Here is a 22,328-nt window from a genome sequence, read left to right on the forward strand (position 1 = left end):
AGTTTGTTTCATATATATATATATGAAATATATATATGAAATATATATATGAAATATATATATATATGAAATATATATGAAATATATATATATGAAATATATATATGAAATATATATATGAAATAAAAAATGAAATATATATATATATATATATATATATATATATATATATATACACACACACACACACACACATACATACTCTGGGTTATTCCAGAAAGGATTGGAAGTCCTACTGAGGAATATCTGGGGTTGCCCCACTGTTCCCACCTGTGATATTGTTAGGGTAAAAACTCAGGTCTTGCAAGGGCACTTGGGTGGCTCAGTCAGTTAAGCGTCCAACTTGGTTTCAGCTTAGGTCATGATCCCACCGTTTGTGAGTTCCAGCCCTGCATCTGACTCTACGCTGATAGCGTGGAGCCTGCTTGGGATTTCGCCCTCCTTCTCTCTCTCTCCCCATCCTCAAGTCATGCTGTCTCTGTCTCTCTCAAATGAATAAGTAAAACTTAAAAAAAAAAATAAGGTCCTTCACCAAACTTTATGTTTCTGTAGGAGTCTCAGAGTAACAAATTTCTTTTTCTGCAACAATAAATGTATATACCTGCAGAATATGGATTTACCATGAATGAAAAAATATTTATATCCCACAAAAGCTAAGAACTTGTAGACTTGAATTTCTCTTACAGACTGTTGCAGCATTTCATTCTAAATGCACTTGAAAATTTAGTTTTCTTTCTTGTGTGTACAAGTAATAACCACTGACTTGAAAGAGAATTTATATATATGTTTTAACTTATGAAGAACAGTATACATATCTACATAGCTTACATTTACCTTCATTCTGTGCTTAACCAGTTGAATTTTGTCCTCATTGAGTGCTTTCACAAAACCCAGCTCCTTTGTATGGAGAAAACAATAATTTAATGTGTGTTCGGTGCAGGGCACAATATTAAGCAGACTAAAATGTCTAGATGTAATTTAGCTTATCGGAACCTCTTTTGAAAATGTTTAGCCTATAAAATAAGGCTCCTGCAAACATTTTCCAGGGATAATTTCAGAAATATAAACTACATTTGGAAAACTTCCTGCCTCTAAACCTGAAAAAAAAAATCCTGGAAAAAAAGAATTCACAAAACACAGCTTAGCAAGTTGTTCTATCAGACAATTATAATTTTCTGAAATTCAATAAGCCACAGTGGTTTATTGGTCCCTTGGTCATAGCAAAAAATCCACTGAAAAATCCACTGTGACCATGGGTAACTACTACTGTGGGCCTCTTCCCTAAAAGGAAAAAAAAAAAATGGCCTACTGCTTGAAAGAAAACAAGTAACTTCTTGTTTTTCAGTTTTTTTAAGATAAGAATAGAAAAAAGCAATTTGATGCAATTTTAGATTTGAACAGAAAAGATAATTTATGGCTTACATGAAATATTTCTTAACCCAATATCATCAATAACCCTAACTGAGAGATCCAACAAAAACTGTTCAAATCTTGTCTTAATCTCATGGACGCATTCAGCAGCACTGACCACTTTCTGTGGAGCCATTCTGGCTTCTGTGATTGAAATCCCCTTGGGCTCCAGGTACTCTATTCTTTTTAGATTGCTCCTTCTCAGAGTCCTTACCTGACTCTATTTTCTCAGTTCAGCCGTAAATATTAGCAGATTCCGGGATTCTGTTTATAACCTCTGAACGCTCTGAGCGTATACACCCTCTGAACGCTCTGAGCAATTTCTTCTATGCACCAATTTTTAAAATCTGTTCTCTCCAGCCTTGATCCTAATTCTGACCTCAACATTTGCATTTCCATGTATTTACAAGAATGTTTTACGTATTTACAAGAACTTTCCTGTGTTTTCTACCTAGATATGTCAAAGGCACCCCAGATTCAACATTTCCAAAGCAGAACTTTTGCCTGGTCAGTCTCCCCCACAGGGGTGGATGCTATGAAGATATGATTACTCACTCTTTAGTCAAGTGACTTACTAGAATGACCTTTTAAGGCACACCTCTAACTCTAAAATATGTATCCTTACTTAACAGCTTCATAGAACTCCAGATTTATAAGCATGTTACATATTATCTTTTTTTAAAATCCAGATAACTAATGTGAAGTCAATGGGAGACTATAATTACAAGTATAACACAGATACTGAATGCACTAACTCACCAACACAGCATTATTTAATTCAAACAGGAACAATCAGACGAACATCCGATTTATACGTAATGTACTGTAACTGCACAGACTGGCACTTGAAAGACTTGACAGTGGAACTGGAGAAGGTGAACTTTCACCAATCCACAGGTACTGTAGTCATTTCAGCAACTGCTAGAAATGCCAGAACATGCATTGCAAAAGTAGGTTCACCAAGCTGCTATTTCATAAATTATTTAAAATTCAAATAGTGATGTCTTGTCTCTTGATGCATTATTTATCTTTTTTTTTTTCCAGTAGACTCCACACCCACTGTGGAGCCCAGTGCAGAGCTTGAACTCATGACCCTAAGATCAAGACCTGAACTGAGATTGAGTAGGATGCTTAACCAACTGAGCCACCCAGGTGCCCCTATAATTTCTTAATAACAGATTTAGGTTTTGATTTTACCATAGTTATTCTTAATTGTGGTCTATTTCAGTGAGTCAATAATGTAGCAGCAGTATTCTCAATAGTAGAACGTTTGGAGTTAGGAAAGATTCTAGGAATGTGTAACTTCCATTTCTCTTCGATTTTGAAATTCCTTTTACAGCAATAGTAAATGAATGACCATCAAACCTACCTATACTTTCATACCCTCAGTCTGGGCATATTCGCCATATCCTGAAAGCAGTCATTCCATTTTTGGGTGACTCTTAAGTTAACAAATACTCGCCCAGATTGAGCTGAAATAGTCGTCTTTAAACATTTACCGACCATCTGGAATCTGTCCTCCTTTCCAACACAGAACAAATGCATATTCACTTTCATGTGAGAAAGTATAAAGGGGTAAGTCCTAAAACTGTGGCAGCTGTTTTATGACCAGTAGGAGCTGACCAATAAAATCACAGAAATGCCAATCCAGCACCTTGACCTTGTAAAGCTGCTGAGTCAAACTTAAAGTCAGTGACCTTCTGGTTTTGTTATGTAAACAAGGAATGTCTTTGAGTTGAAGCCACTCATCATTAGGACTTTTCTTACTTGCAGTAGAATACAATGGAACTGACATAGAATGGTTGTAACCATTTGACTGTACTTCTCTGGGGATGTGGGAATTTGTCAAGACTTTTCTTACAGTGTGGGTCCTGGAATAGGCACTGCTCCAAAAATCTGACCAGGATCTGTGCCAAAGATTTGAACACTATCCATCACTACTGTGGCCTATTATGTTGCTAGTAATTTAGACAACTACATCATATTTAATATGTGATCAACTAAACTGTTTTTCCCCATAAACTGTAAAATCCATTATGTATCTTGTACTTAGACAACATACCTTTTTTTAACAAAAATAAGCTTGCAATGAATTCAGTACACATAGGAATTAGATTTCTATTCAATGTGCACTATGTGACACAGCGACAATCTACAATTGTTGACTGTAGGTTCCCTTGTAAGAGTGGCAATATATTGCTAAGGAAATATAACGATGACCTGGTATATAATGATGATAATGAAATAATTATGACTGCAACTATAGTAGGGAAAGCTCAAATAGACCTGTGTTCACATGCTTCCCCCGCACCCCCAACTTCCTTGCCTGCTGCAGATATAAGCAACTTAACTTCTATAGCTGTAGTTGACTCTTCACAGGGTCAGGAAGTGGCTGTCCCTTGTTGCTCCCTTCCTATTCCCAATTTTTTCACTTTTCTTGCAGAGATAAAATTATTTCTGCCTCGAAAACTTTCTTGATACATGCCTTAAACCGGAGAGTTAGTCATCTGAGGCCACTCAAAGAAAGGCCATCTTAAGTATCAAGAAAGGGGAGAAAGGAAGAGAGTGAACAGGCAGCATAGAAATGCAAAAACAGGATTGCTGGAACCAACCAGAAGAGATTGAGAAGTATAGTTCACTCAGCCCCAGAGCAAAAACACATCTTCCCTGTCCTGGGGCTCCAGCCTATCTTCACTGGTAGGAACATCGCTTGGCCGGGGAAGAGAGATGAAGAGGTTCTGGGCTCTTGATCAGAGGCTATCGGGACTTAATTAAGATCTACTATCTTTTAGGCTATAAGAGATATATATGTATACATCAGAAATTTTTGAAAATATATAAATATGGATTTATGTATTTGGGAAATATGGAATTAGAGAAATACAAAATCACTTAAAATGTTAGCATTTAGCATATAGTTTCAAAAAAAAAAAATGTTTCCAGGGGCTTTGGGAGAGGGGGCACCAGTCAATAGATGTGTGAGATTTCAGAACTTCTAGCACCTTTGGTTCCAGCTCTGATCTTAAAATACTAGAAAGAAAATGATGGGTCTCAGAGAAGGGGAACCAGGCAAGTGGTTGATATCATGTGGCTCTAGATTCAGTAGGGTTGAGTGAGATCCTCTTTCCAAGTTGTCCAGCAGATTAGCCATGATCAAGAGGAGGCAAGAATTCTGGACTTTTTTTTTTTTTTCTGAGCATAAAAGCTACATTTGGATGGTACTGACCTAAGTAGATGCAGCATGAAACAATGAGGTCTCCAGCACCATGCCTTAAAAACTTGAATATACAAGCAAAGTTAGTATTCTCAAATAGGTAAAATTAAGTTTAAAACAAAACAGAACAGAACAAACAAAAGAACTCTTATGAACTCAAAAGAACTCTTCAGAAAGTGGAGGGAGATTTTTTTTTTCCTTCCTAAATGATTCTAGTATTTACTTTGCCTCTAAAGGTATACATCTGGAGTGAGAGGACAAATGGCTCTGCACACCAATGCTTGTTTCTGTTTGGCAGCAGTTGCTAAAATGAATTACTAAATCCTTTCCTTGAAAAATGATATCAACTACCAAATGAAGAGAGTTACCTCAAAACTCACTGGAGCACCTTTGTGGTCACAATTTGCTAAATGAGTCTTTCCACTTGAGGTATAATGTAAAATAGTAATAAAATGAAATTATTTTACAGTGAGTGATTATACTAAAGCAACATTACAATTTATACAGTCGGAACAGAGTAGCAACCAGTGATTAGCTCGTAACTACTTCTGAAATTACACTTCTGTTGAATATATTATTACATGTAGCACAGTGACAGCCTGCAATTGTTAACTTCATGTGGGTACTTTTTATAGAATAAATCAAAAGCCAACGACTTCACAAATGGTCATTTGTTTCTGGCAGAGATTTGGGGACTGTGTGGGTGTATGAAGCTAATTTCTATGACAAGGAAAACCAATTCAAAGAGAAGAAAGCAGAGTCTGTACAAAAGCATCTGTGTTTTTTTATAGTCTTTGAATATTCATATCTGTATCTTAGAAACCCCTTAAACACGTCCATTTAGTGAGTCTTATATAATTTCATACTTGGTGGTAAGCCAAGGCCAATTTGTTAGCACTGATGATTGATTTGCTGTTGTGGGGCTGGAGGTCAAGGGTCAGAAAGTGTCCCTCATGAATACCAACCACAGCAGCTGCACAGCAGAAGAACCCTGGGGATCAACAGGAATGCTGGTGGCCAAGAAGCCAAAGTCTGCCCCACTTCCACACCCATCCCCCAGTGGTTCCTGGCTGGTGTCAGAATTAGAAAGTCTCTGCCACATGCTGCCTTCAGTGCTGCGTTCAGTGACTTTACAGTGTTTCACCCTTTGGGGAAAACCACTTTGCCATTATTCTGGTGCATTATATCTTGGTGCAGATAAAGTAAGGCAAACCCTGATTTTTTAAAATGTTTACTTATACTTGAGAGAGAAAGAGTGTGTGCACGTGCGCGTGTGTGCACGGGAGAGAGGCAGAGAGAGGAGACAGAATCCAAAGCAGGCTCCAGGCTCTGAGCTGTGGGCATGGAGCTCAATGTGGGGCTTGAACCCACGAACCATGAGATCATGACATGAGCCAAAGTCAGACGCTTAACCAACTGAGCCACCCAGGTGGCCCAGGCAAACCCTGATTTTAAGCAAAACATAACAACTATATAAATTGAGAGTTGGAAAGTCTTTTTTGCAACTAAATCACACTATTCAAGATAAGATATTTAGCCCAATACTAAGGCTCTTAGTGAACAAGTTATCCATTGTCCCTAAGATTCAGTGGCCTGAGACAATGCTGAAAAGTAGGCATGGATTTTGCTGAGTCTTTCCAGGTGTGTTCACTCTAGCCTTCGACCAGCTCAGGCTACCTAGTTCTGGCATGTTCCTAACTCTTAAAAGACTCCAATGATGCTCCTGTTTAGAACTTAGCAGTCCCTTCTCCAAAACGTAACCTTAGCTCAAAATCCAAGATTTTGGTGTGGAAACAAGGACGTTGTTATATATATCATCATCTATACTTGACTTTTAAACTACCTGGAATAATATGATCATCAATAGTCACAAAAAATCAACGGACTAATTTGTTATTTAGATATAGACTTAGCAAGTGTGTTAACAATGTACCTTAATTCAGAGCATAGTATAAAATCATGTTTAACAGAGTAAAACACATTTTAGTGGAGTAAAATTTTCAAGGTTATATCAACATAGGGATTTGAGATTTTCTTTATAAATGCAAGAATACATTTATAATTACAAAATACATCACTTACCTCCTTCCACCTATTGGCTTTCCATGAAGGGCATCTGACAGATCTACAAGCTTTGTGAGTTCGAGGTTTCTGTAGATGACTGCAATATGTTTCTTCTAATTTCCCTTGGAACTGGTCAATGCAAAGCACCTCACGGTACTTTAAACCTTTACCACAAGAAGCTGAGCACTAGAAAATAAACACGAATATACTTGATTCATTTTATTTGACTAATTTATCTTCAAAATATATAAAACGAAGCAATCAAAACATCATTGCTTTCTTGGATATTTCTAACTGGAGAGAATTTACAATTTGTCCATCTGCCCTGGACCATCAATGGACATTGAAGTACACTGACGGACATGAGCTATCCATTAATTCCATAAGAAGTAGTGTCTACAGGGTACCAAGCATTCTTCTGGTACATAAATGGTTTAGATCCCCTAAGGTTAAAGAGTATCTGAAGCTAACTCCGGTTACCACACATGAGCATTTAAATTTTGTATAGTCATCACTATTCTATTTTTAACCCTATATGTTTCCCACACTGCAAAGTATGCTTAGGATGTATAAAGAAAATGCAATGATTTCTCAATGCAGGGAACTGTGATTGAGAAAGGAGAAAACTTATTTTTTAAGTGCACTCCAGTTCAGGTTTGTTTTCTGCATCAATCTGGAAACATATCTCTGTACAATCAACCCTCCAATATACTCAGTAAAAAGATAACTAAAATCTCTGTAAAGATGTAAGTGAAACAATGACTTCATTTTTCAGCCAGTTTCCATTTAATGAGTGAGGCCAGAGCCATGTTGTGGAAAGAGCTTGGGCTCTTTGAAAGAGCTCTGCTTCTTACTACCAGGGTGACTCTGGGTGCATTTCATAACCTGTCCAAGACTCAGTTTCTTCATTTATAAAATGGGAATAATAACACCAATGTTACAGGTTCATTATAAAGATGAGATAAAGAATATGAAAGGTCTAATCCAGTCCTGTTACATACAGTACGTTCTCAATAAATATTAGCTTCCTTTTCTACTGTTTTCCTTTACATGGTTTCAGGATGTTGGCAATTTTCAGCATAATATATGTACCAGAGAAAACTTAAGACACGGATTCCAGACAACTCCTATCATACCTCTGAGACAGCTGTTCACATATGGTTTCATTTAGAAACATACACTGAGTTCTGAGAATATTAGATAATATATTATATATTTTATCTATAGTTCAAAGACTGTGAGACTATCTAATACAGACTATTAGATGCTTAAAATATTTTAAATTAAAAAAACAGTTGGGGGATAATTTATCATTTTATATGATCTGCAATACTATATCTCATTTGTGTAGGCAATTGATTTAATTCAGTGCCTTGATTATTAAGACTTATTATCATATCTGAAATGTCACTTACAGGTCACTTAGAACACACTTAATTCTGTGAAAATCCCTAAGGGAACTTCGTAACTTACAGTGAGTATGCATTCTTTCCTATTGACCTTCTCTCTTGGATCTAGCTATATGCTCTGTTCTTTCTGACTTGGGTACTTCCCTGCTTCTTGACTTCACTATCTGTTTTTCAAAGAGTATGTTATCTTTTATACCAGAAACATTACATATTATTGAGCATGAAGCATATATCATCAGGAAGTATATATACATGTTCACACATGGAAAAATGTTTTTCTCCTGAGGTACATATTATTATTTCTAAGCTTTAGATCTTTAGAACAGAAGAGCATTCATTACTCTTCCTGTCAGCAAGCATTACTGTGGATAATTAAGATCAACACAATTGTTCTTATGGAAGATGTAAAAATATTTGGTAACTTATTTGTTCTATTATTGAGTTTCTACTATATACCAAGAGTTGAAGACACAGATTCATTAAACACCTTTTGCTTTTGCCCTTTACTCTCAAAATATTTATAATCTAAATGACACATACCACCTATTAAATCAATTATACCAAAGTAGATCTACAGAATATTAAACCCAATAAAAATCAGAAAAAAACACAAGTCATAAAGACCATTAAAATAATACAATAAAAATTATGGATTTAAGAAATTCTGAAAAGTAACCATTCCTTTTGGGATGTTTGATAAGTACTCAAGCAAGGAGAAGGTGATATTTAAAGTCAGTTTTGAAGAAGTAAGCTTGTCGATGGACAAAGATGGATGGTCATATATTTGTTTAGTAAGTCTTCTCTGGACATTGCCCATGTGTCTGTTTTGTAAAATTCTGAGTTTTAACAATGCCAAGAAATCCAAGAATCACACAGTAAATATGCAGCTGATTATTGATATTTCTGATAAAAATGACCATTCATTTATTAAACTATGTACCATAAGAGGGGATACTAAAGATTCTACTTTAGAATTCAGCGATGTATTTCCTCTACGAGCAATATCTATGAATGGAATGTAAACTCAGACATTGTAGTGCACTATCAAAGCCAAGATTATTCTTCATAAAACTGAATAGTGTCTCCTACTCTAACTCAAGATCGTCTTTCTCTTCATCATTATTCTAATCTTTAACCAAGACTATTATTAAACATAATTTTAAACATTTTTTTGGCTCAAAAACTGACAATGGTTTCCTATTGCCTTCAAAAGTAAATCAAAACTTATATTCTTTTTTGCTTTCTTGATCCATTAAATTTCAGTCAACATACCTTTCTGACCTTATATTGTTACTTTTCAACACACACCTTTGCTCTACTTAGGCATAATACAGTAACTTTCTCTTTAATGTGACATATTCACTCAACAAGAGTGCCTAATTCACATTATTTCCTTTTACCTCAATTAATCACTTCCTTTGATGCTTGCTAAATGTGATTTATCCTTAAAGGTCTAAGTCAATCCTATGTCTAAGGTAAATACATGTCAATCTTTCACTTCTCTAAATTCTTCTGAGTCTCACTCTGGTTTTAGCACTTCATCATTTTCTACTTTTGTCACATTCTTTATCTACCCAGACTTCTGGAGGTCAAGGACCTTTTAAAGATTACCCACATCACCCACAAAAAGGCAGGTAGAGTAAATATCGGCTGATTAATTGATGTTGATCTTTGGTGTAAGCAATTCCTTTTGTTTTTCTTAAACTCTAAGGTAATTTATTAACACATTTTAAATTCCTTGGAATGTATTTATTGGTTTGTAAACCAAAGTTCTCTAGGAAAGACAGACATAAAGCACAAAGAATTGCAAAATAAATTATGCTTGGTTGCACTTTTAAAGTAGAGCTCTTTTTCCTCAAGATTTGAAGGGGAGTAAGTATATTATTTATCAAGTCTGATGAATTCTATATGATGATTTAAGTAGAAGAGATCATGTTATGCAAAGAATCATGTTTTAGCTGGAATGAGGTTTTCATAAAGTGAATAACTAGTGAAATGCTACCCTCTTTCTTGCAAACCACAATACGTTCTGAGTTGCAAAGATACCACAAATTGGCCCACTTGATAGGAATACTCAAACATGACAATTCTTTTCTTTGGTACTCAGCAAATTTTTTTGTTTGTTTTTCTCTTTTATATTCCTGATACCATCCTACTCCCTTGAGATTTTACTAACACTGTGTATTTTCCTGCACTCTCATCAAAAGAATTCTTAAAAATCATCCCTATTGTTCTTAGTTAACATAGTGTTAAGTTCTGAGATATTTTCATAAATGCGGTGGGATAGTAGAAATAGGATACAATCTACTTCAGAAGTGCTGACATTAAATATAAGTAACCTGAACTGCCTATTCCCATAAACTAGGTGAAGACAAATGTCTACTTAAGGCAAAAAGAAAATTTGAAACAAATATAGGATTTTCAAGCTCTAAAAATGAAATACAATCTCCAGAGTTGTGCAGGTTGGATGGCACTTTCAATTCCAAGGTGGAAAGTTGGAATTAATCATTTTAATATGACTCACTTTGTAACAAGTCTATTCTTGTTTTTAAAGTTGTACATAATTCCAGAATAAGACTATTTTTAATATTTGAGGCGTGGGTTATTATTTTGTTTTTAAAGATATTATAAAGGAGGGAATTGACAGTTTGTGACAGATGTTGATTCTAGACACTTACATTGCTAAACAAAATAAGGAAATGAAGTTTACTTAACTCCAGTTCTCAGAAATGGAAAACATCACCATCAGGTACATGAAATGGTGCTCAACATAATAATCAGGGGAATACAAATTAAAAGTACAATGAAATATCACATCACTCTTATTGGGATGACCATAACCAAAATAATGAATAATTAATTCTGGTGATGATGTGGAGAAAGGAAACACACAGTGCTGTGTGCACTGCTGGTGAGATTGTAAACTGGTACAGCCACTACGGAAAGATAGTATAGAGAATCCTCAAAAAATTAGAAATAGAACTACCATAAGATCCATTTCTTTTGAGAATTTATCCAAAGGAAATGAAAATACTAACTTCAAAAGATATCTTCACCCCTACATTCATAGCATTATTTACAAAAGCCAAGACATGGAAACAACCCAGGTCCATCAATGGATAAATGGATAAAGAAGTTATGGCAGGGGCACCTGGGTGGTTCAGTCGATTAAGCAGTTTTGGCTCAGGTCATAATCTCAGGGTTAGTGGAATCGAGTACCACACTGGGCTCTGCACTGATAATGTGGAGCCTGTTTGGGATTCTCTCTCTCTGAGCCTCCCTGACTCGCATGCTCTTTCTCAAAATAAATGAATAAACTTAAATAAAAAAAAAAAGAAGCTGTGGCACACATATATACAATGGAATATTATTCTGCCATAGAAAGTGAGAAAATCCTGTTATTTGCAACAACATAGGTGGACCTTGGGGGCATTATAAGTGAAATAACTCAGAGAAAGATACTGTATGATCTTACTTATATGTGGAGTCTTAAAAAAACAAAAACCAAAAAACTCAGAGATAAGATTTGTGGTTACCAGGGGTGGGGGACGATGAGAGGGAGGAACTGGAGCAAAGTGATCAAAGGTAGAGACTTCATAAGTACTAGAGATGTAACATACATCCTGATGACTATAGTTAACACTGTGATAATATATACAGGAAACTGTTGAGAATAAATTCTAAAAGACCACAAGGAATTATTTTTGCTTTTGTTACTGTGTCTATATGAGATGATGAATACTAACTAAACTCACAGCAGTGAACATTTCACAAGAGAAGTCAAATCATCATGCTGTACACCTTAAACTTCTGTATTGGTGCATGTCAATTATACCTCAATAAAACTGGAAAAATTGGATGAAGTGAATTTTTGCTTTATTTCTGGCTAGCACATCATCTGTCTCCTGACAGCAAGGTCTGTAGTCATCTGCCGAAAATGTGAAAGCTCATAGCCATATGTCTGGGCGTCATACCTATCCACTTACTCATTGTATGGCAGGCATTAGCCCATTTCCTCAGACAACCCAGGAAAACCTACAACCAGGTAACAAAAGCATTCACGCAATCATTTTGTTTTAGAAGAGCCAAACTCCCAGGAACGCAATCGTTGCACATTACAGATCTAAATCTGAATGCACTTTATTACAAACCAGAAATCACTTCCATTACATGTGACTGAAGAAGCATCAAACTACTATGTATAAAATGGTGGGATTTAAACACAATGATAGCAAAAAATATAATCAGGTATTAGAGTGTCTCTTGAAATAATTTGAGAGAATTTAGTTGTGTGTTCCTTAGCCTTAAAGTGCCAGTTCTAAAAATATCAACTAATTTCTCAGTATAGGAACATGTATTATTTATCTTTGATCTTTTGCAAAACTGAACTGTGTTATGCTTCTGTAGCAAAGATAAAAATTTTTAATGGGAAATTTTGACCGTAACTATTTGGCAGGAGACTTTTTAAATTTTTTGGTAATTATATGATAAATGTCCTTACAACACTATCACAAAACAAGATTGATCTATGAAATGACATAATAGGGAAATGAGTTTCAGATCAAGACAGACCATAAATTAGATATTTTGTGGAATAAAACACTTGTGTGTATGTGTACATGCATATATGTCTTATCTATTCTTTTTTATTTTTAAGAAGCCTGTAGCATTCTTTAAGTAAAATGAGAAGGCTGCATCTGAACCCAGGAACAGCATGGTTTTTGAAATCTTCAGGAAGCCAGTAACATCTACATATCTAAGGGTAAAGCCCAATTTCAGTAAGATTTTAGATGAGTTTTATGCAACCACTCTGTAATTAGGGGCATGCCCTACATTGGTAGGACACTATTTTAAATAGAACTCCTCATCACAGAAGTAACACATTAATGTAGTTAGAATAAATAGCCAGACTATAGAATAGGCTTAAACGAACAAAAAAAGGCAAAATATGCATAGTGAGAGTGGGGTGTTAGCTCTGTAAAATAGTACTGCTACTGTTCCTTTAATTCAATGCATATGTGCACTAAAGAGTAAGATACTAAATCTATCAACAGTGACCCTATTCACAGTATTTCCTGAAAGATTATACATAGAGTTTCAAAATTAAATGGAGTTTGAAAATTCTTTTTAACCTGTTACAGACATTCTTTGATTATACAGCTTTAATAAGCCAAGACAGCATTTGGTCTTAAAAATAATCACTACTGAATATGAAATATTTCATATTCTATTGCATTGCTTCTGATTAATTTAAAGTTTGCAACTCCAGACATTTAAATTTTTTTTTAAGTCAGATTCATTTGCAAAAATGTTTTGAGTCCCAACTTAAGGGACAAAGAAACACATTATTAACAAACATATCCAGCAAACTTACATTGCATTCATGTCATTGTAATAATTATAACACTTTTTTAAATGTTTATTCATTTCAAGAGACATCGAGAGAGAGAGCTACAGAATCCAAAGCAGGTTCCAGGCTCTGAGCTGTCAGCACAGAGCCTGACTGGGGGCTCGAACTCACTGACTGTGAGATCATGACCTGAGCTGAAGTCAGTGGTTTAACCAACTAAGCCACACATGCACCCCGATAATTATAATTTTAATTTCTATTTCATGTTCTAAATTATTTTAAATATACATATTGTATATATTTATGTACATACACAATGAATTCATAGTTCTAAGCTAATATCTCAATTATATTTCAATATAATTAATATTGTCTAAATTATGACTTTGGACAAGTTTTGTGATTATTTTCACCTTCAAATATAAACCCTGAAACAAAGTTGCAATCAATAACTAATGCAAATACTTTACAGAAATTTTCACCTATACGATATTATTTTATACGTATAAAATATCAGAAAATCGGAAGGAAAAATCATCCCAGTGACAGATAACTATAGTACCCAATCATCTGATTAGTTTTCTTCAATAATAAGATTTGATGAACAATCATTACAAACATGCCAACATTAGTTATTGAACTCAGGTTTATTTTGCTGTAAGAGTAAATGTAAATTTTTAAATTTTTATTTAAATCCAAACGAGTTAACATATAGTGTAATAATGGTTTCAGGAGAATTTAGTGATTCCATCACTTACATATAACACCCAGTGCTCATCCCAACAAGTGCCCTCCCTAGTACCCATCACCCAGTAAATGTAATTTTTATTCAAAATGTAAGCACTATCTATAGTTAAAAACAAAACAAAACAGGAAAAACTCTCAAGTTTAAATTTTGTAATTTATTTTCTTAGCTTTCTAATAGTATAGTTGTGTGTACTACAAAGGGGTAATGAACATTTCTGATTCTTCTATAAAATCTGTTTAGCAATTAGAACTCATCTAAACAGTTCCTTGGGGTCATCATTGTAAGTTTACTTTTTCTTAATGTCTTTATACAAATCACAACAACTAGGACATTACTTTTGTAAGATTGTATGGCACATTCCAAGATGAAAACCCCACTCTTGTCCCCTGGGAGCCTACATCCAGAGTCATGAGCACCTGCCTCCCTGGATGGAACAAACTAGAAAACTATTTAGTGTGGGTAGACCATAAAAAGTTTAAAAGGTCAGAAAAATGACGAAAGCATACCTTTCAAAAATATTGACTTTTAAGGCATTGCTATGGTAACATTTATAAAATTCTTAAAATCAAGTGTCAGCAGAATAGCAGGATTTACCATTTCAAGTTTCTACAAATGTTCTGTGCTAGTTGTGGGAGTTAATAGAAATAAAGCCAAGAAGTTTGCTTTTAAGTAGGGTTATAATGGTCTGAAAAGGACAGAGAACTCTCAGATGAGAAATAAAAAAAGATCTATGAATGCTTTGATAAGGAAAAGTCAGAGTTGAAATTAAAAGAACAATACCCGTTGAACATATTTACATCTATTTATCATATGTAATAAAAGTTGTGAAGCAAGAATGTTTTAGGGATTAATTTTAGTGAATTTAAACTAATTTCAAAATTATCTTAATTAGATTAAAATGAATTCTTTGTGTTAAAATTTAAGGTGGGGTTTAATAGTTTTTACTATTGGGAAGTAGAGGGTAGAATAAAAGGGCATGGGATTTGGAATCAGACACCTACATTTGAGTGTCCATTGTCAGCTGAGCAACCTTGGGCTAGGTGCTTAAACTTGCTGATCTTGTTTTCTCACAATAAGGTGGCAATGATACCCACCTCAGGGTAGTTGTGAGATTAAAGGATAACATATGAATAACCTAAAACACTGCTTGACACAAGACTCAAAATGCATATTAAACTTCCATTCCCCTTTTTCTTCCTTTCCTAATCCTTAGGAAATACAAACTGGTGAAAATACAATCTACGGCATGGATTTCTCTATGAAACACTTGAATAGAATATGGAGGTTGTTCAAGGCACATACATTTAGAATTCATTCAGCGATGAGATAGAAGGATAATCACCCCAATGGAATTCCAATAAGATTCTATCTTGTTCTCCCTGTAAAACAAACTCTGCTTACCTAGACACTGAAAAACACACCAGACATACCTTAAGTTATTGTCACAGTGGGCATGAGGTAGAGAAACAGGAAGGGAAGGCAAATAGACATCTGGTTAAAAAAATAAACAACCAGATTCAGTTAAAAATGGTGGTGTGACCATATGTATTCATTTCCCCTCCCTCAATCCCACAAAGTCAGAGTGAATCAAATAGATTTCAGTAACTTTGGAAGATCTAAAGAGGATGAAGGGAATGAAGAAGACCAATAGGAAGGAAGACAAACTCGTACCTTCAGGGCCAAGAGGCTCAGCACTGGATACACTCCTCATTGGCCAGATCAGAGGCTTCTCTGAAGAAATTAAATGGGGTGGGGGGGTGGGGAGGGAGGCTCTTGAATTGGAGATGATTGATGAAAAAATAATGGAATTCCACACGTTGAACTCTTGAGCCTTACTTAGCCTCTCTGCCCATATTTCTCTGGCTCGCAGGTAGGGCATTAGAGGGTCCTTCTCTGAGAAACTGGGTCTCCAAAAGAACAGACCTTCAAGAACTGACTGACAGGGAAACTCAGTCATTAAACTCTATGCAAATGCAGAGTTTCCAATCAATTCTCTAGTGCCTTATTTTTAAATAATAAGGAGCTGCAGAAAATCATCAACTTTTGGAGGAAATCGTCAATAAGAAAACCAGAAAACCACTCCCACCCTCACCCTAAAGAAAGTGTATGAAGGTTAAAGAGATAATCAGGAATTGCCCCTCAAAAAACTGTAATTAATATAAGAAAATAGATGTTGTATGGAAGAAATAAGAGTAGAATACTATGACCCCAAAGCAATTAGAATGCAAAGAAAAACCTTCTGATAATTAAAAACATAACTAAAATAACTCAAGAGAAGGTATAGATATTGACAGTTTCCCAGTGTGTGAAACCAAATGACAAAGATAGGAGAATAAAAAGAGAATTAGAGGATAAATCCAAGAATACCAACCTTCCACTAGAATGAGTTCAATAAAACCACTGCATAGAAATTATTTAAAAAAATACAACCAATTTTCTGATTACAAGTATCCTTAATGTTAGGGCCCACAAAATGGCTAGAAAACTGAACTTTAAACATATAAAGTCACCTCATCATGAAATATTAGAATGACAGGGATAAAGATACCAAGAGCCTCAGCAACAAAAGTATAAACATAAGGGCACAAAAAACAGATTAGATTTCAGAATCACTAGATCTCAATAAATAGGTCAGAATGCTAGAAGATGCCTTACAAATTGTAAGGTAAATTTTATTTCACTCATGTGTAAGATCTAAGAAACAAAATAAAAAGATAAAACAAGACAAAGGAAAAAAAAAAAAAAAAGCCTGCACACCAGACTCTTAAATATACAGAACAAAATGGTGGTTGCCAGAGGGAGTGGGTGGGAGAATGGGTGAAAGAGAAAGGGGATTAAGAGGTACAAACTTCCAATTACAAAATACGGAAGCTACAAAAAGTACAGCACACTAATTTGAAAAGATATATGCACCCGTATGTTTACTGCAGCATTACTGACAATAGCCAAGATATGAAAGCAGCCTAAGTGTCCATCCATAGATGAATGGATCAAGACGTTGTGTGTATACACACTAGAATGTTACTCAGCTATAAAAATGAATGAGATATTGCTTTTGCAGCAACATGGATGAACCTAGAGGGTGTAACACTAAGTGCAAGAAGTCACACAGACAAATACCATATGATTTCACTCATATGTGGAATTTAGGAAACAACAACAAAAAAAAGGAGACAAAAAAAAACCCACTCAAATACAGAGCATTGGTGGCTGCCAGAAGAGAGGTGGGTGGGGAATAGGTGAAATAGATAAAAAGGATTAAGAGTACACTTATTGTCATGAGCACTAATGTATGAAATTATTGAATTGTGTTGCACGCCTGAAAATATAACACTGAATGTTAATTATACTTAAAAATTATGGAAAAAAATTGAGGGAAATTATTCTCAAACTAGAATTCTATAGCCATTCAAATTATTAATCAAATATGAAGATTGATTAAAGCCTCAGGTTTACAAGATGGAAAAGTGTTCTGTCTCATTTTTTTTTTTAATTTTTTTTAATGTTTATTTTTGACAGAGAGAGAGGGAGAGACAGAGCATGAGTGGGGGAGGGGCAGAGAGCGAGGGAGACACAGAATCCAAAGCAGACTCCAGGCTCTGAGCTGTCAGCACAGAGCCCGATGCGGGGCTTGAACTCACAGACCGTGAGATCATGACCTGAGCTGAAGTCGGATGCTCAACTGACTGGGCCACCCAGGCGCCCCCTCATTTTTCTTAAGAAGACATGGGTAAAAGTGTTTCAGAGAGTAACTTTCTAAAAAATTTTTAAATGTTTATTTTTGAGAGAGAGAGACACAGAGCGTGAGCGGGGGAGGGGCAGAGAGACAGGAATCCAAAGTAGCTCCAGGTCCTGAGCTGTCAGCAGAGCCCAACCTGGGGCTGGAACTCACAAACTGTCAGATCATGACCTGAGCCGAAGTCAGACTCTTAACTGACTGGGCCACCCAGGCATCCCTAGAGAGAGTAAATTTTAAAAAGAAATATGTGAGGCACAAAAAAGTCAAAATTGAAGATGAGTGAAACGACTTTCACAGGATCAGAGACTGGTACGATAGGGTTAAGTCCAGATGAGAGGAGGAAGATTTTATTTTGGAGGGAGATCTCTGCAACAAGTCTAGGTAAAAGGAAATATCTGGGCATTTTAGAAAAAAAATGTTCATGGAGATTTTACATACATACCTGTTCAGGCACTTGAAAGAAAGAATAGTGATTGAACGTTAAAAATCTAAGCAAATTTTAAGCAAAGCTATATTAACTCCAGGGAAATTAAAGAGTTCTGTAAGAAAGGAGTACTTCAAAGTACACTACAGTGTAGACACTGGCAGAAGGTGTAGTATTAACTGAAATTTATTTGGAAGATAGGCTTATAGGATTATAGAATTATTGGTCATTTAAGAGAGTTAAAGTCTTGGGGAGCCTGGGTGGCTCAGTCAGTTGAATGTCCGACAGGTCATGATCTCACGGTTGACGATTTCGAGCCCCGCATCGGGCTCTGTGCTGACAGCTCAGTGCCTGGAGCCTGCTTTGGATTCTGTATCTCCCTCTCTCTCTGCCCTTCCGCGCCCCCCCCCCCCCAATGCTCTCTCTCTGTCTCAAAAATAAACATTAAAAAAAAAAGTTTGAGAGTTAAAGTCTCAACCTCTATTAAATGAAGCCAATAGGTGATGTTTTTTGATGCATCAAGAAATAGCAGAAAAAGCCTATTAATTGGAAATATGGAAGAAAACAAATCAAAGGATTTAAAGATTATTTCTGGGGCAGGAAACACTGTACCAGGGGATAGCTTTTTTTAATCAACATTTTAGCACCATATCTTAACTATGTACACGTGTCACATCAATAAGACTATTCAAAACTATAATCAGTGATATTTGGCTCATTAATGGAGATTAAGGGCAAACTGGAGAGTTGTTTCTAAAGGTATGTTCTAGAGCTCTAGATCCACCCTGTTGGGGACACTAGTAGGTACTTTATAAATACATGGAAGGCATACTTCTTGATTTACTTGTGATATGAAGTTGAGAGAACTTATTTAAAAGTCAGATATGAGATTTAAATTAAAAAACTAAAAAAACCCCTCAGATATGAGAATTAAAGAGTAAATGAATTGAGGCTATTAGGGAAGAAATAAAAGTACATCTTGGCTTAAAAATATTTACTGCTAAGGATAAAATGATTAAGACAATCATCACATGTGATACATATAGCTTTATACTGACGTAGGATTGGTATAAGAAAACTGGGGGACCACTAAAATTCGAGGGATACCTGGGTGGCTCAGTCAGTTAAGTGTCAAACTCGATTTCAGCTCGGGTTATGATTCCAGGGTCATGGAATCAAGCCCCACAGCAGGCTCCTCACTAAGCATGGAGCCTGCTTAATGTTCTCCTCGCTCTCTTTTCTCTCTCCTCTCTCCTTCCCTCCCTCCCTCTGCCTCTCCACTCACTCATGCTAAAATAAAACAAATTTGATGCAATACTGAATATATTGTGCAACATTCACACCAAGGGGGGCATTATTCTTTACAGCTATTCCTTACAGTTGACCATTTTGCTAACAAATTCTAAATGCCAGATTTTGAGAGTAATAACAAAGGAGACCGGGATGGTTAAATAGATACATTTAACCAGGAGAACAGATGAATGGTTGTCTTCAAATATTTGTCCTGTGGAGGAGGAATTTAATACATTCTTACTTCAGTGTGCAGAAAGAATTACAGGTGAATATTTCATATATATCAGTCTCAGCTCAAAATGAAGACCAATCATACTTTTCCTGTGCTGTGCAGTATGGTCTCCAATTTAAAGATTTGCTAGACATGAAAACTATGTATACTTCAGTTGAGAAAATTGTTGAATTTATGCTTCGTGTAGAAGGATAAAAAAATTGGAATTCTCTCCCAATTTTAAAGATGTGATACCAAAAAAAAAAAGAGAAAGTGGTTTTCAAATATTTTAAGAATCACAATTTAACTCTTTAGATATGTATGTAATGGATTGATAAAAAGTCTATTATTTGCTCAAATGAGAAGATGCAAACTTCATACCTGAATTATTGGGCATCTTATTACTGAGCATCTTTGATAAGAAGAATATGCCATTCTTTAGTTCTCAAGAATTATTAAATAAATCTGGTTTATATTGCCTTTTACTATGACATCAATTACCTGAATGAAATCCTGACGTTATTCCCAGGCTTCAAAATATCAGTTTCTGAGAAAATAGGCTTCCAAAAAGAATCTGCTTTTTATTATAACCACAAGCTAAGATCTTTCTAATTTCTCTTTTAAGTTCTCTAGAGTTTTCCTGAGCATTAAAAATATATGAAAAAACATTTTCCCAATGTATAAGTGAGACTTACAAGTTTTCCCCATGTTTTGACTTAAAAACTATAAAATATTCTCATAGTTGGAAAGTGACAAAAATCTAAATATTTCATAAAATGCAAAAAAATCTTCAAAGCTGTCAATATAAACCATAATCTTAACTGACCTACATTACTGTATCTAAATAAAGGGAATATCTTAATAAAATTGGATATTGGGATGATTTTCATGCATAAATTTATGCATAAATTTATGCATAAATTTTCTAGCAAAAATAGCTAGAATTCCTACCAAAATATGCCCACACATTAAAGATGTTGAATTATAAGAATACTAAACCTAAGAACGGAAGCACATTTATGTACTAAACAAGTGAATAAATACTATGTCGAGAAAAACTTGTGAGCAACTGTATACGAAGATCTTTTAAATATGCAATCTGTTTTATCTGAATGAGATAGAGTTGAATTTTGTTCTACAAAAATAACACAGAGGAAAGCTTTATGTAACAGAGCTCTTTCTTCAAGATTTTTGTTGTTGTTCTGCTGCTGTGGGGTGCCCTGTGGATAAACAGAGATAAGGGCCTCTTCCTGGTTTCACCTGAAATTGAGAACTTGCCAATCTCAGCAGAGAGGCTGGAATGGAGGTGGGAGCCCATATGAGCTACTGTGTTTGAGCCTGTTCCCTGACACTTAAGAAATGCCGGGAGTGAGGACGGAGCCATGCCTGATTAATTTCCATATTACTAGATGTGAAAATCTTGCCAAAGCCCAGAAATCAACAGTAAAGAACTTTCCATCAGATGGAAAAATAGGAACTCTCTCTGGTGGCAGAATAGGGAGTCATTTTTTATTAATGTGGGAGTATAAATTTTCTTTTATTCTTTCATTCTCCTAAAAATATATCATTTACACAATATAATTTGCATCTTAATTTACACTATATTTTTTTTAATGTTTTATTTATTTTTGAGACAGAGACAGAGCATGAACGGGGGAGGGTCAGAGAGAGGGAGACACAGAATTGAAACAGGCTCCAGGCTCTGAGCTGTCAGCACAGAGCCCGACGAGGAGCTTGAACTCACGGACCGGGAGATCATGACCTGAGCCGAAGTCGGCCATTCAACCGACTGAGCCACCCAGGCGCCCCTACACTATCTTTAATTCTTACCCTATACTTAATGGTCTAATTAATCATACAAAATGGTTTCTGGTTCTACCTATCAATTATATTTGGGTTTAGGATAAAATCTACTGTAACAGAATAAAACTTTCATAAATAGATGTTTATACCCTGAAAAAAATTACAAGCTAGTAATAGAAATGATACTACTGTGAGTCTTGTTCTGACAATTTTAATAATTGCACCAAAGTTACATTCCACGGAAATCTAAATGTTTGATACAATATTTTCAATTACGTATATTTTGGAACTAGTGTTGGAAGTATAGTATTTGCTGTTAAATAAAATCCCATTAAAAGGAACATTTGTCCCAAAAATAAATGATAATCATCTCTACCTGTTGTAATGAGCATTGGGTATTGTATGTAAGTGATGAATCACTAAATTCTGTACTTGAAACTCATATTGTATGCTAACTGGAATTTAAATAAAAATTTGAGGAAAAAACAAAAAAAATATAGCTCAAAAAAAAAAGGCATTTATATCTGCCCAACTTTTTGGCCTTCTCTAAAATTCTTACATATGACTCATATTTTTATCAGCTCATAAAATGTTTAATTTATAATTCACATAAAGCCTTATTTCATATTTAGTTTACATAATTATTACTATATTTAGATTTCA

At 35.2% G+C, this 22,328-nt stretch overlaps 1 protein-coding gene across 1 annotated transcript in view; it reads right to left on the reverse strand.

The window, feature by feature from the left end:
• The window catches only part of ADAMTS20 (ADAM metallopeptidase with thrombospondin type 1 motif 20), a 183,701-nt gene that overhangs the window by 43,466 nt on the left and 117,907 nt on the right, over window positions 1-22,328 (reverse strand). The window contains exon 29 of the mRNA XM_042948461.1: window positions 6,707-6,874. Within this exon, the coding sequence (XP_042804395.1) occupies window positions 6,707-6,874 (168 nt within the window). The remainder of the gene's footprint in view (window positions 1-6,706; window positions 6,875-22,328) is intronic.

The sequence above is a fragment of the Panthera leo genome, chromosome B4 (assembly GCF_018350215.1).
Source record: "Panthera leo isolate Ple1 chromosome B4, P.leo_Ple1_pat1.1, whole genome shotgun sequence".
Taxonomy (NCBI): domain Eukaryota; kingdom Metazoa; phylum Chordata; class Mammalia; order Carnivora; family Felidae; genus Panthera; species Panthera leo.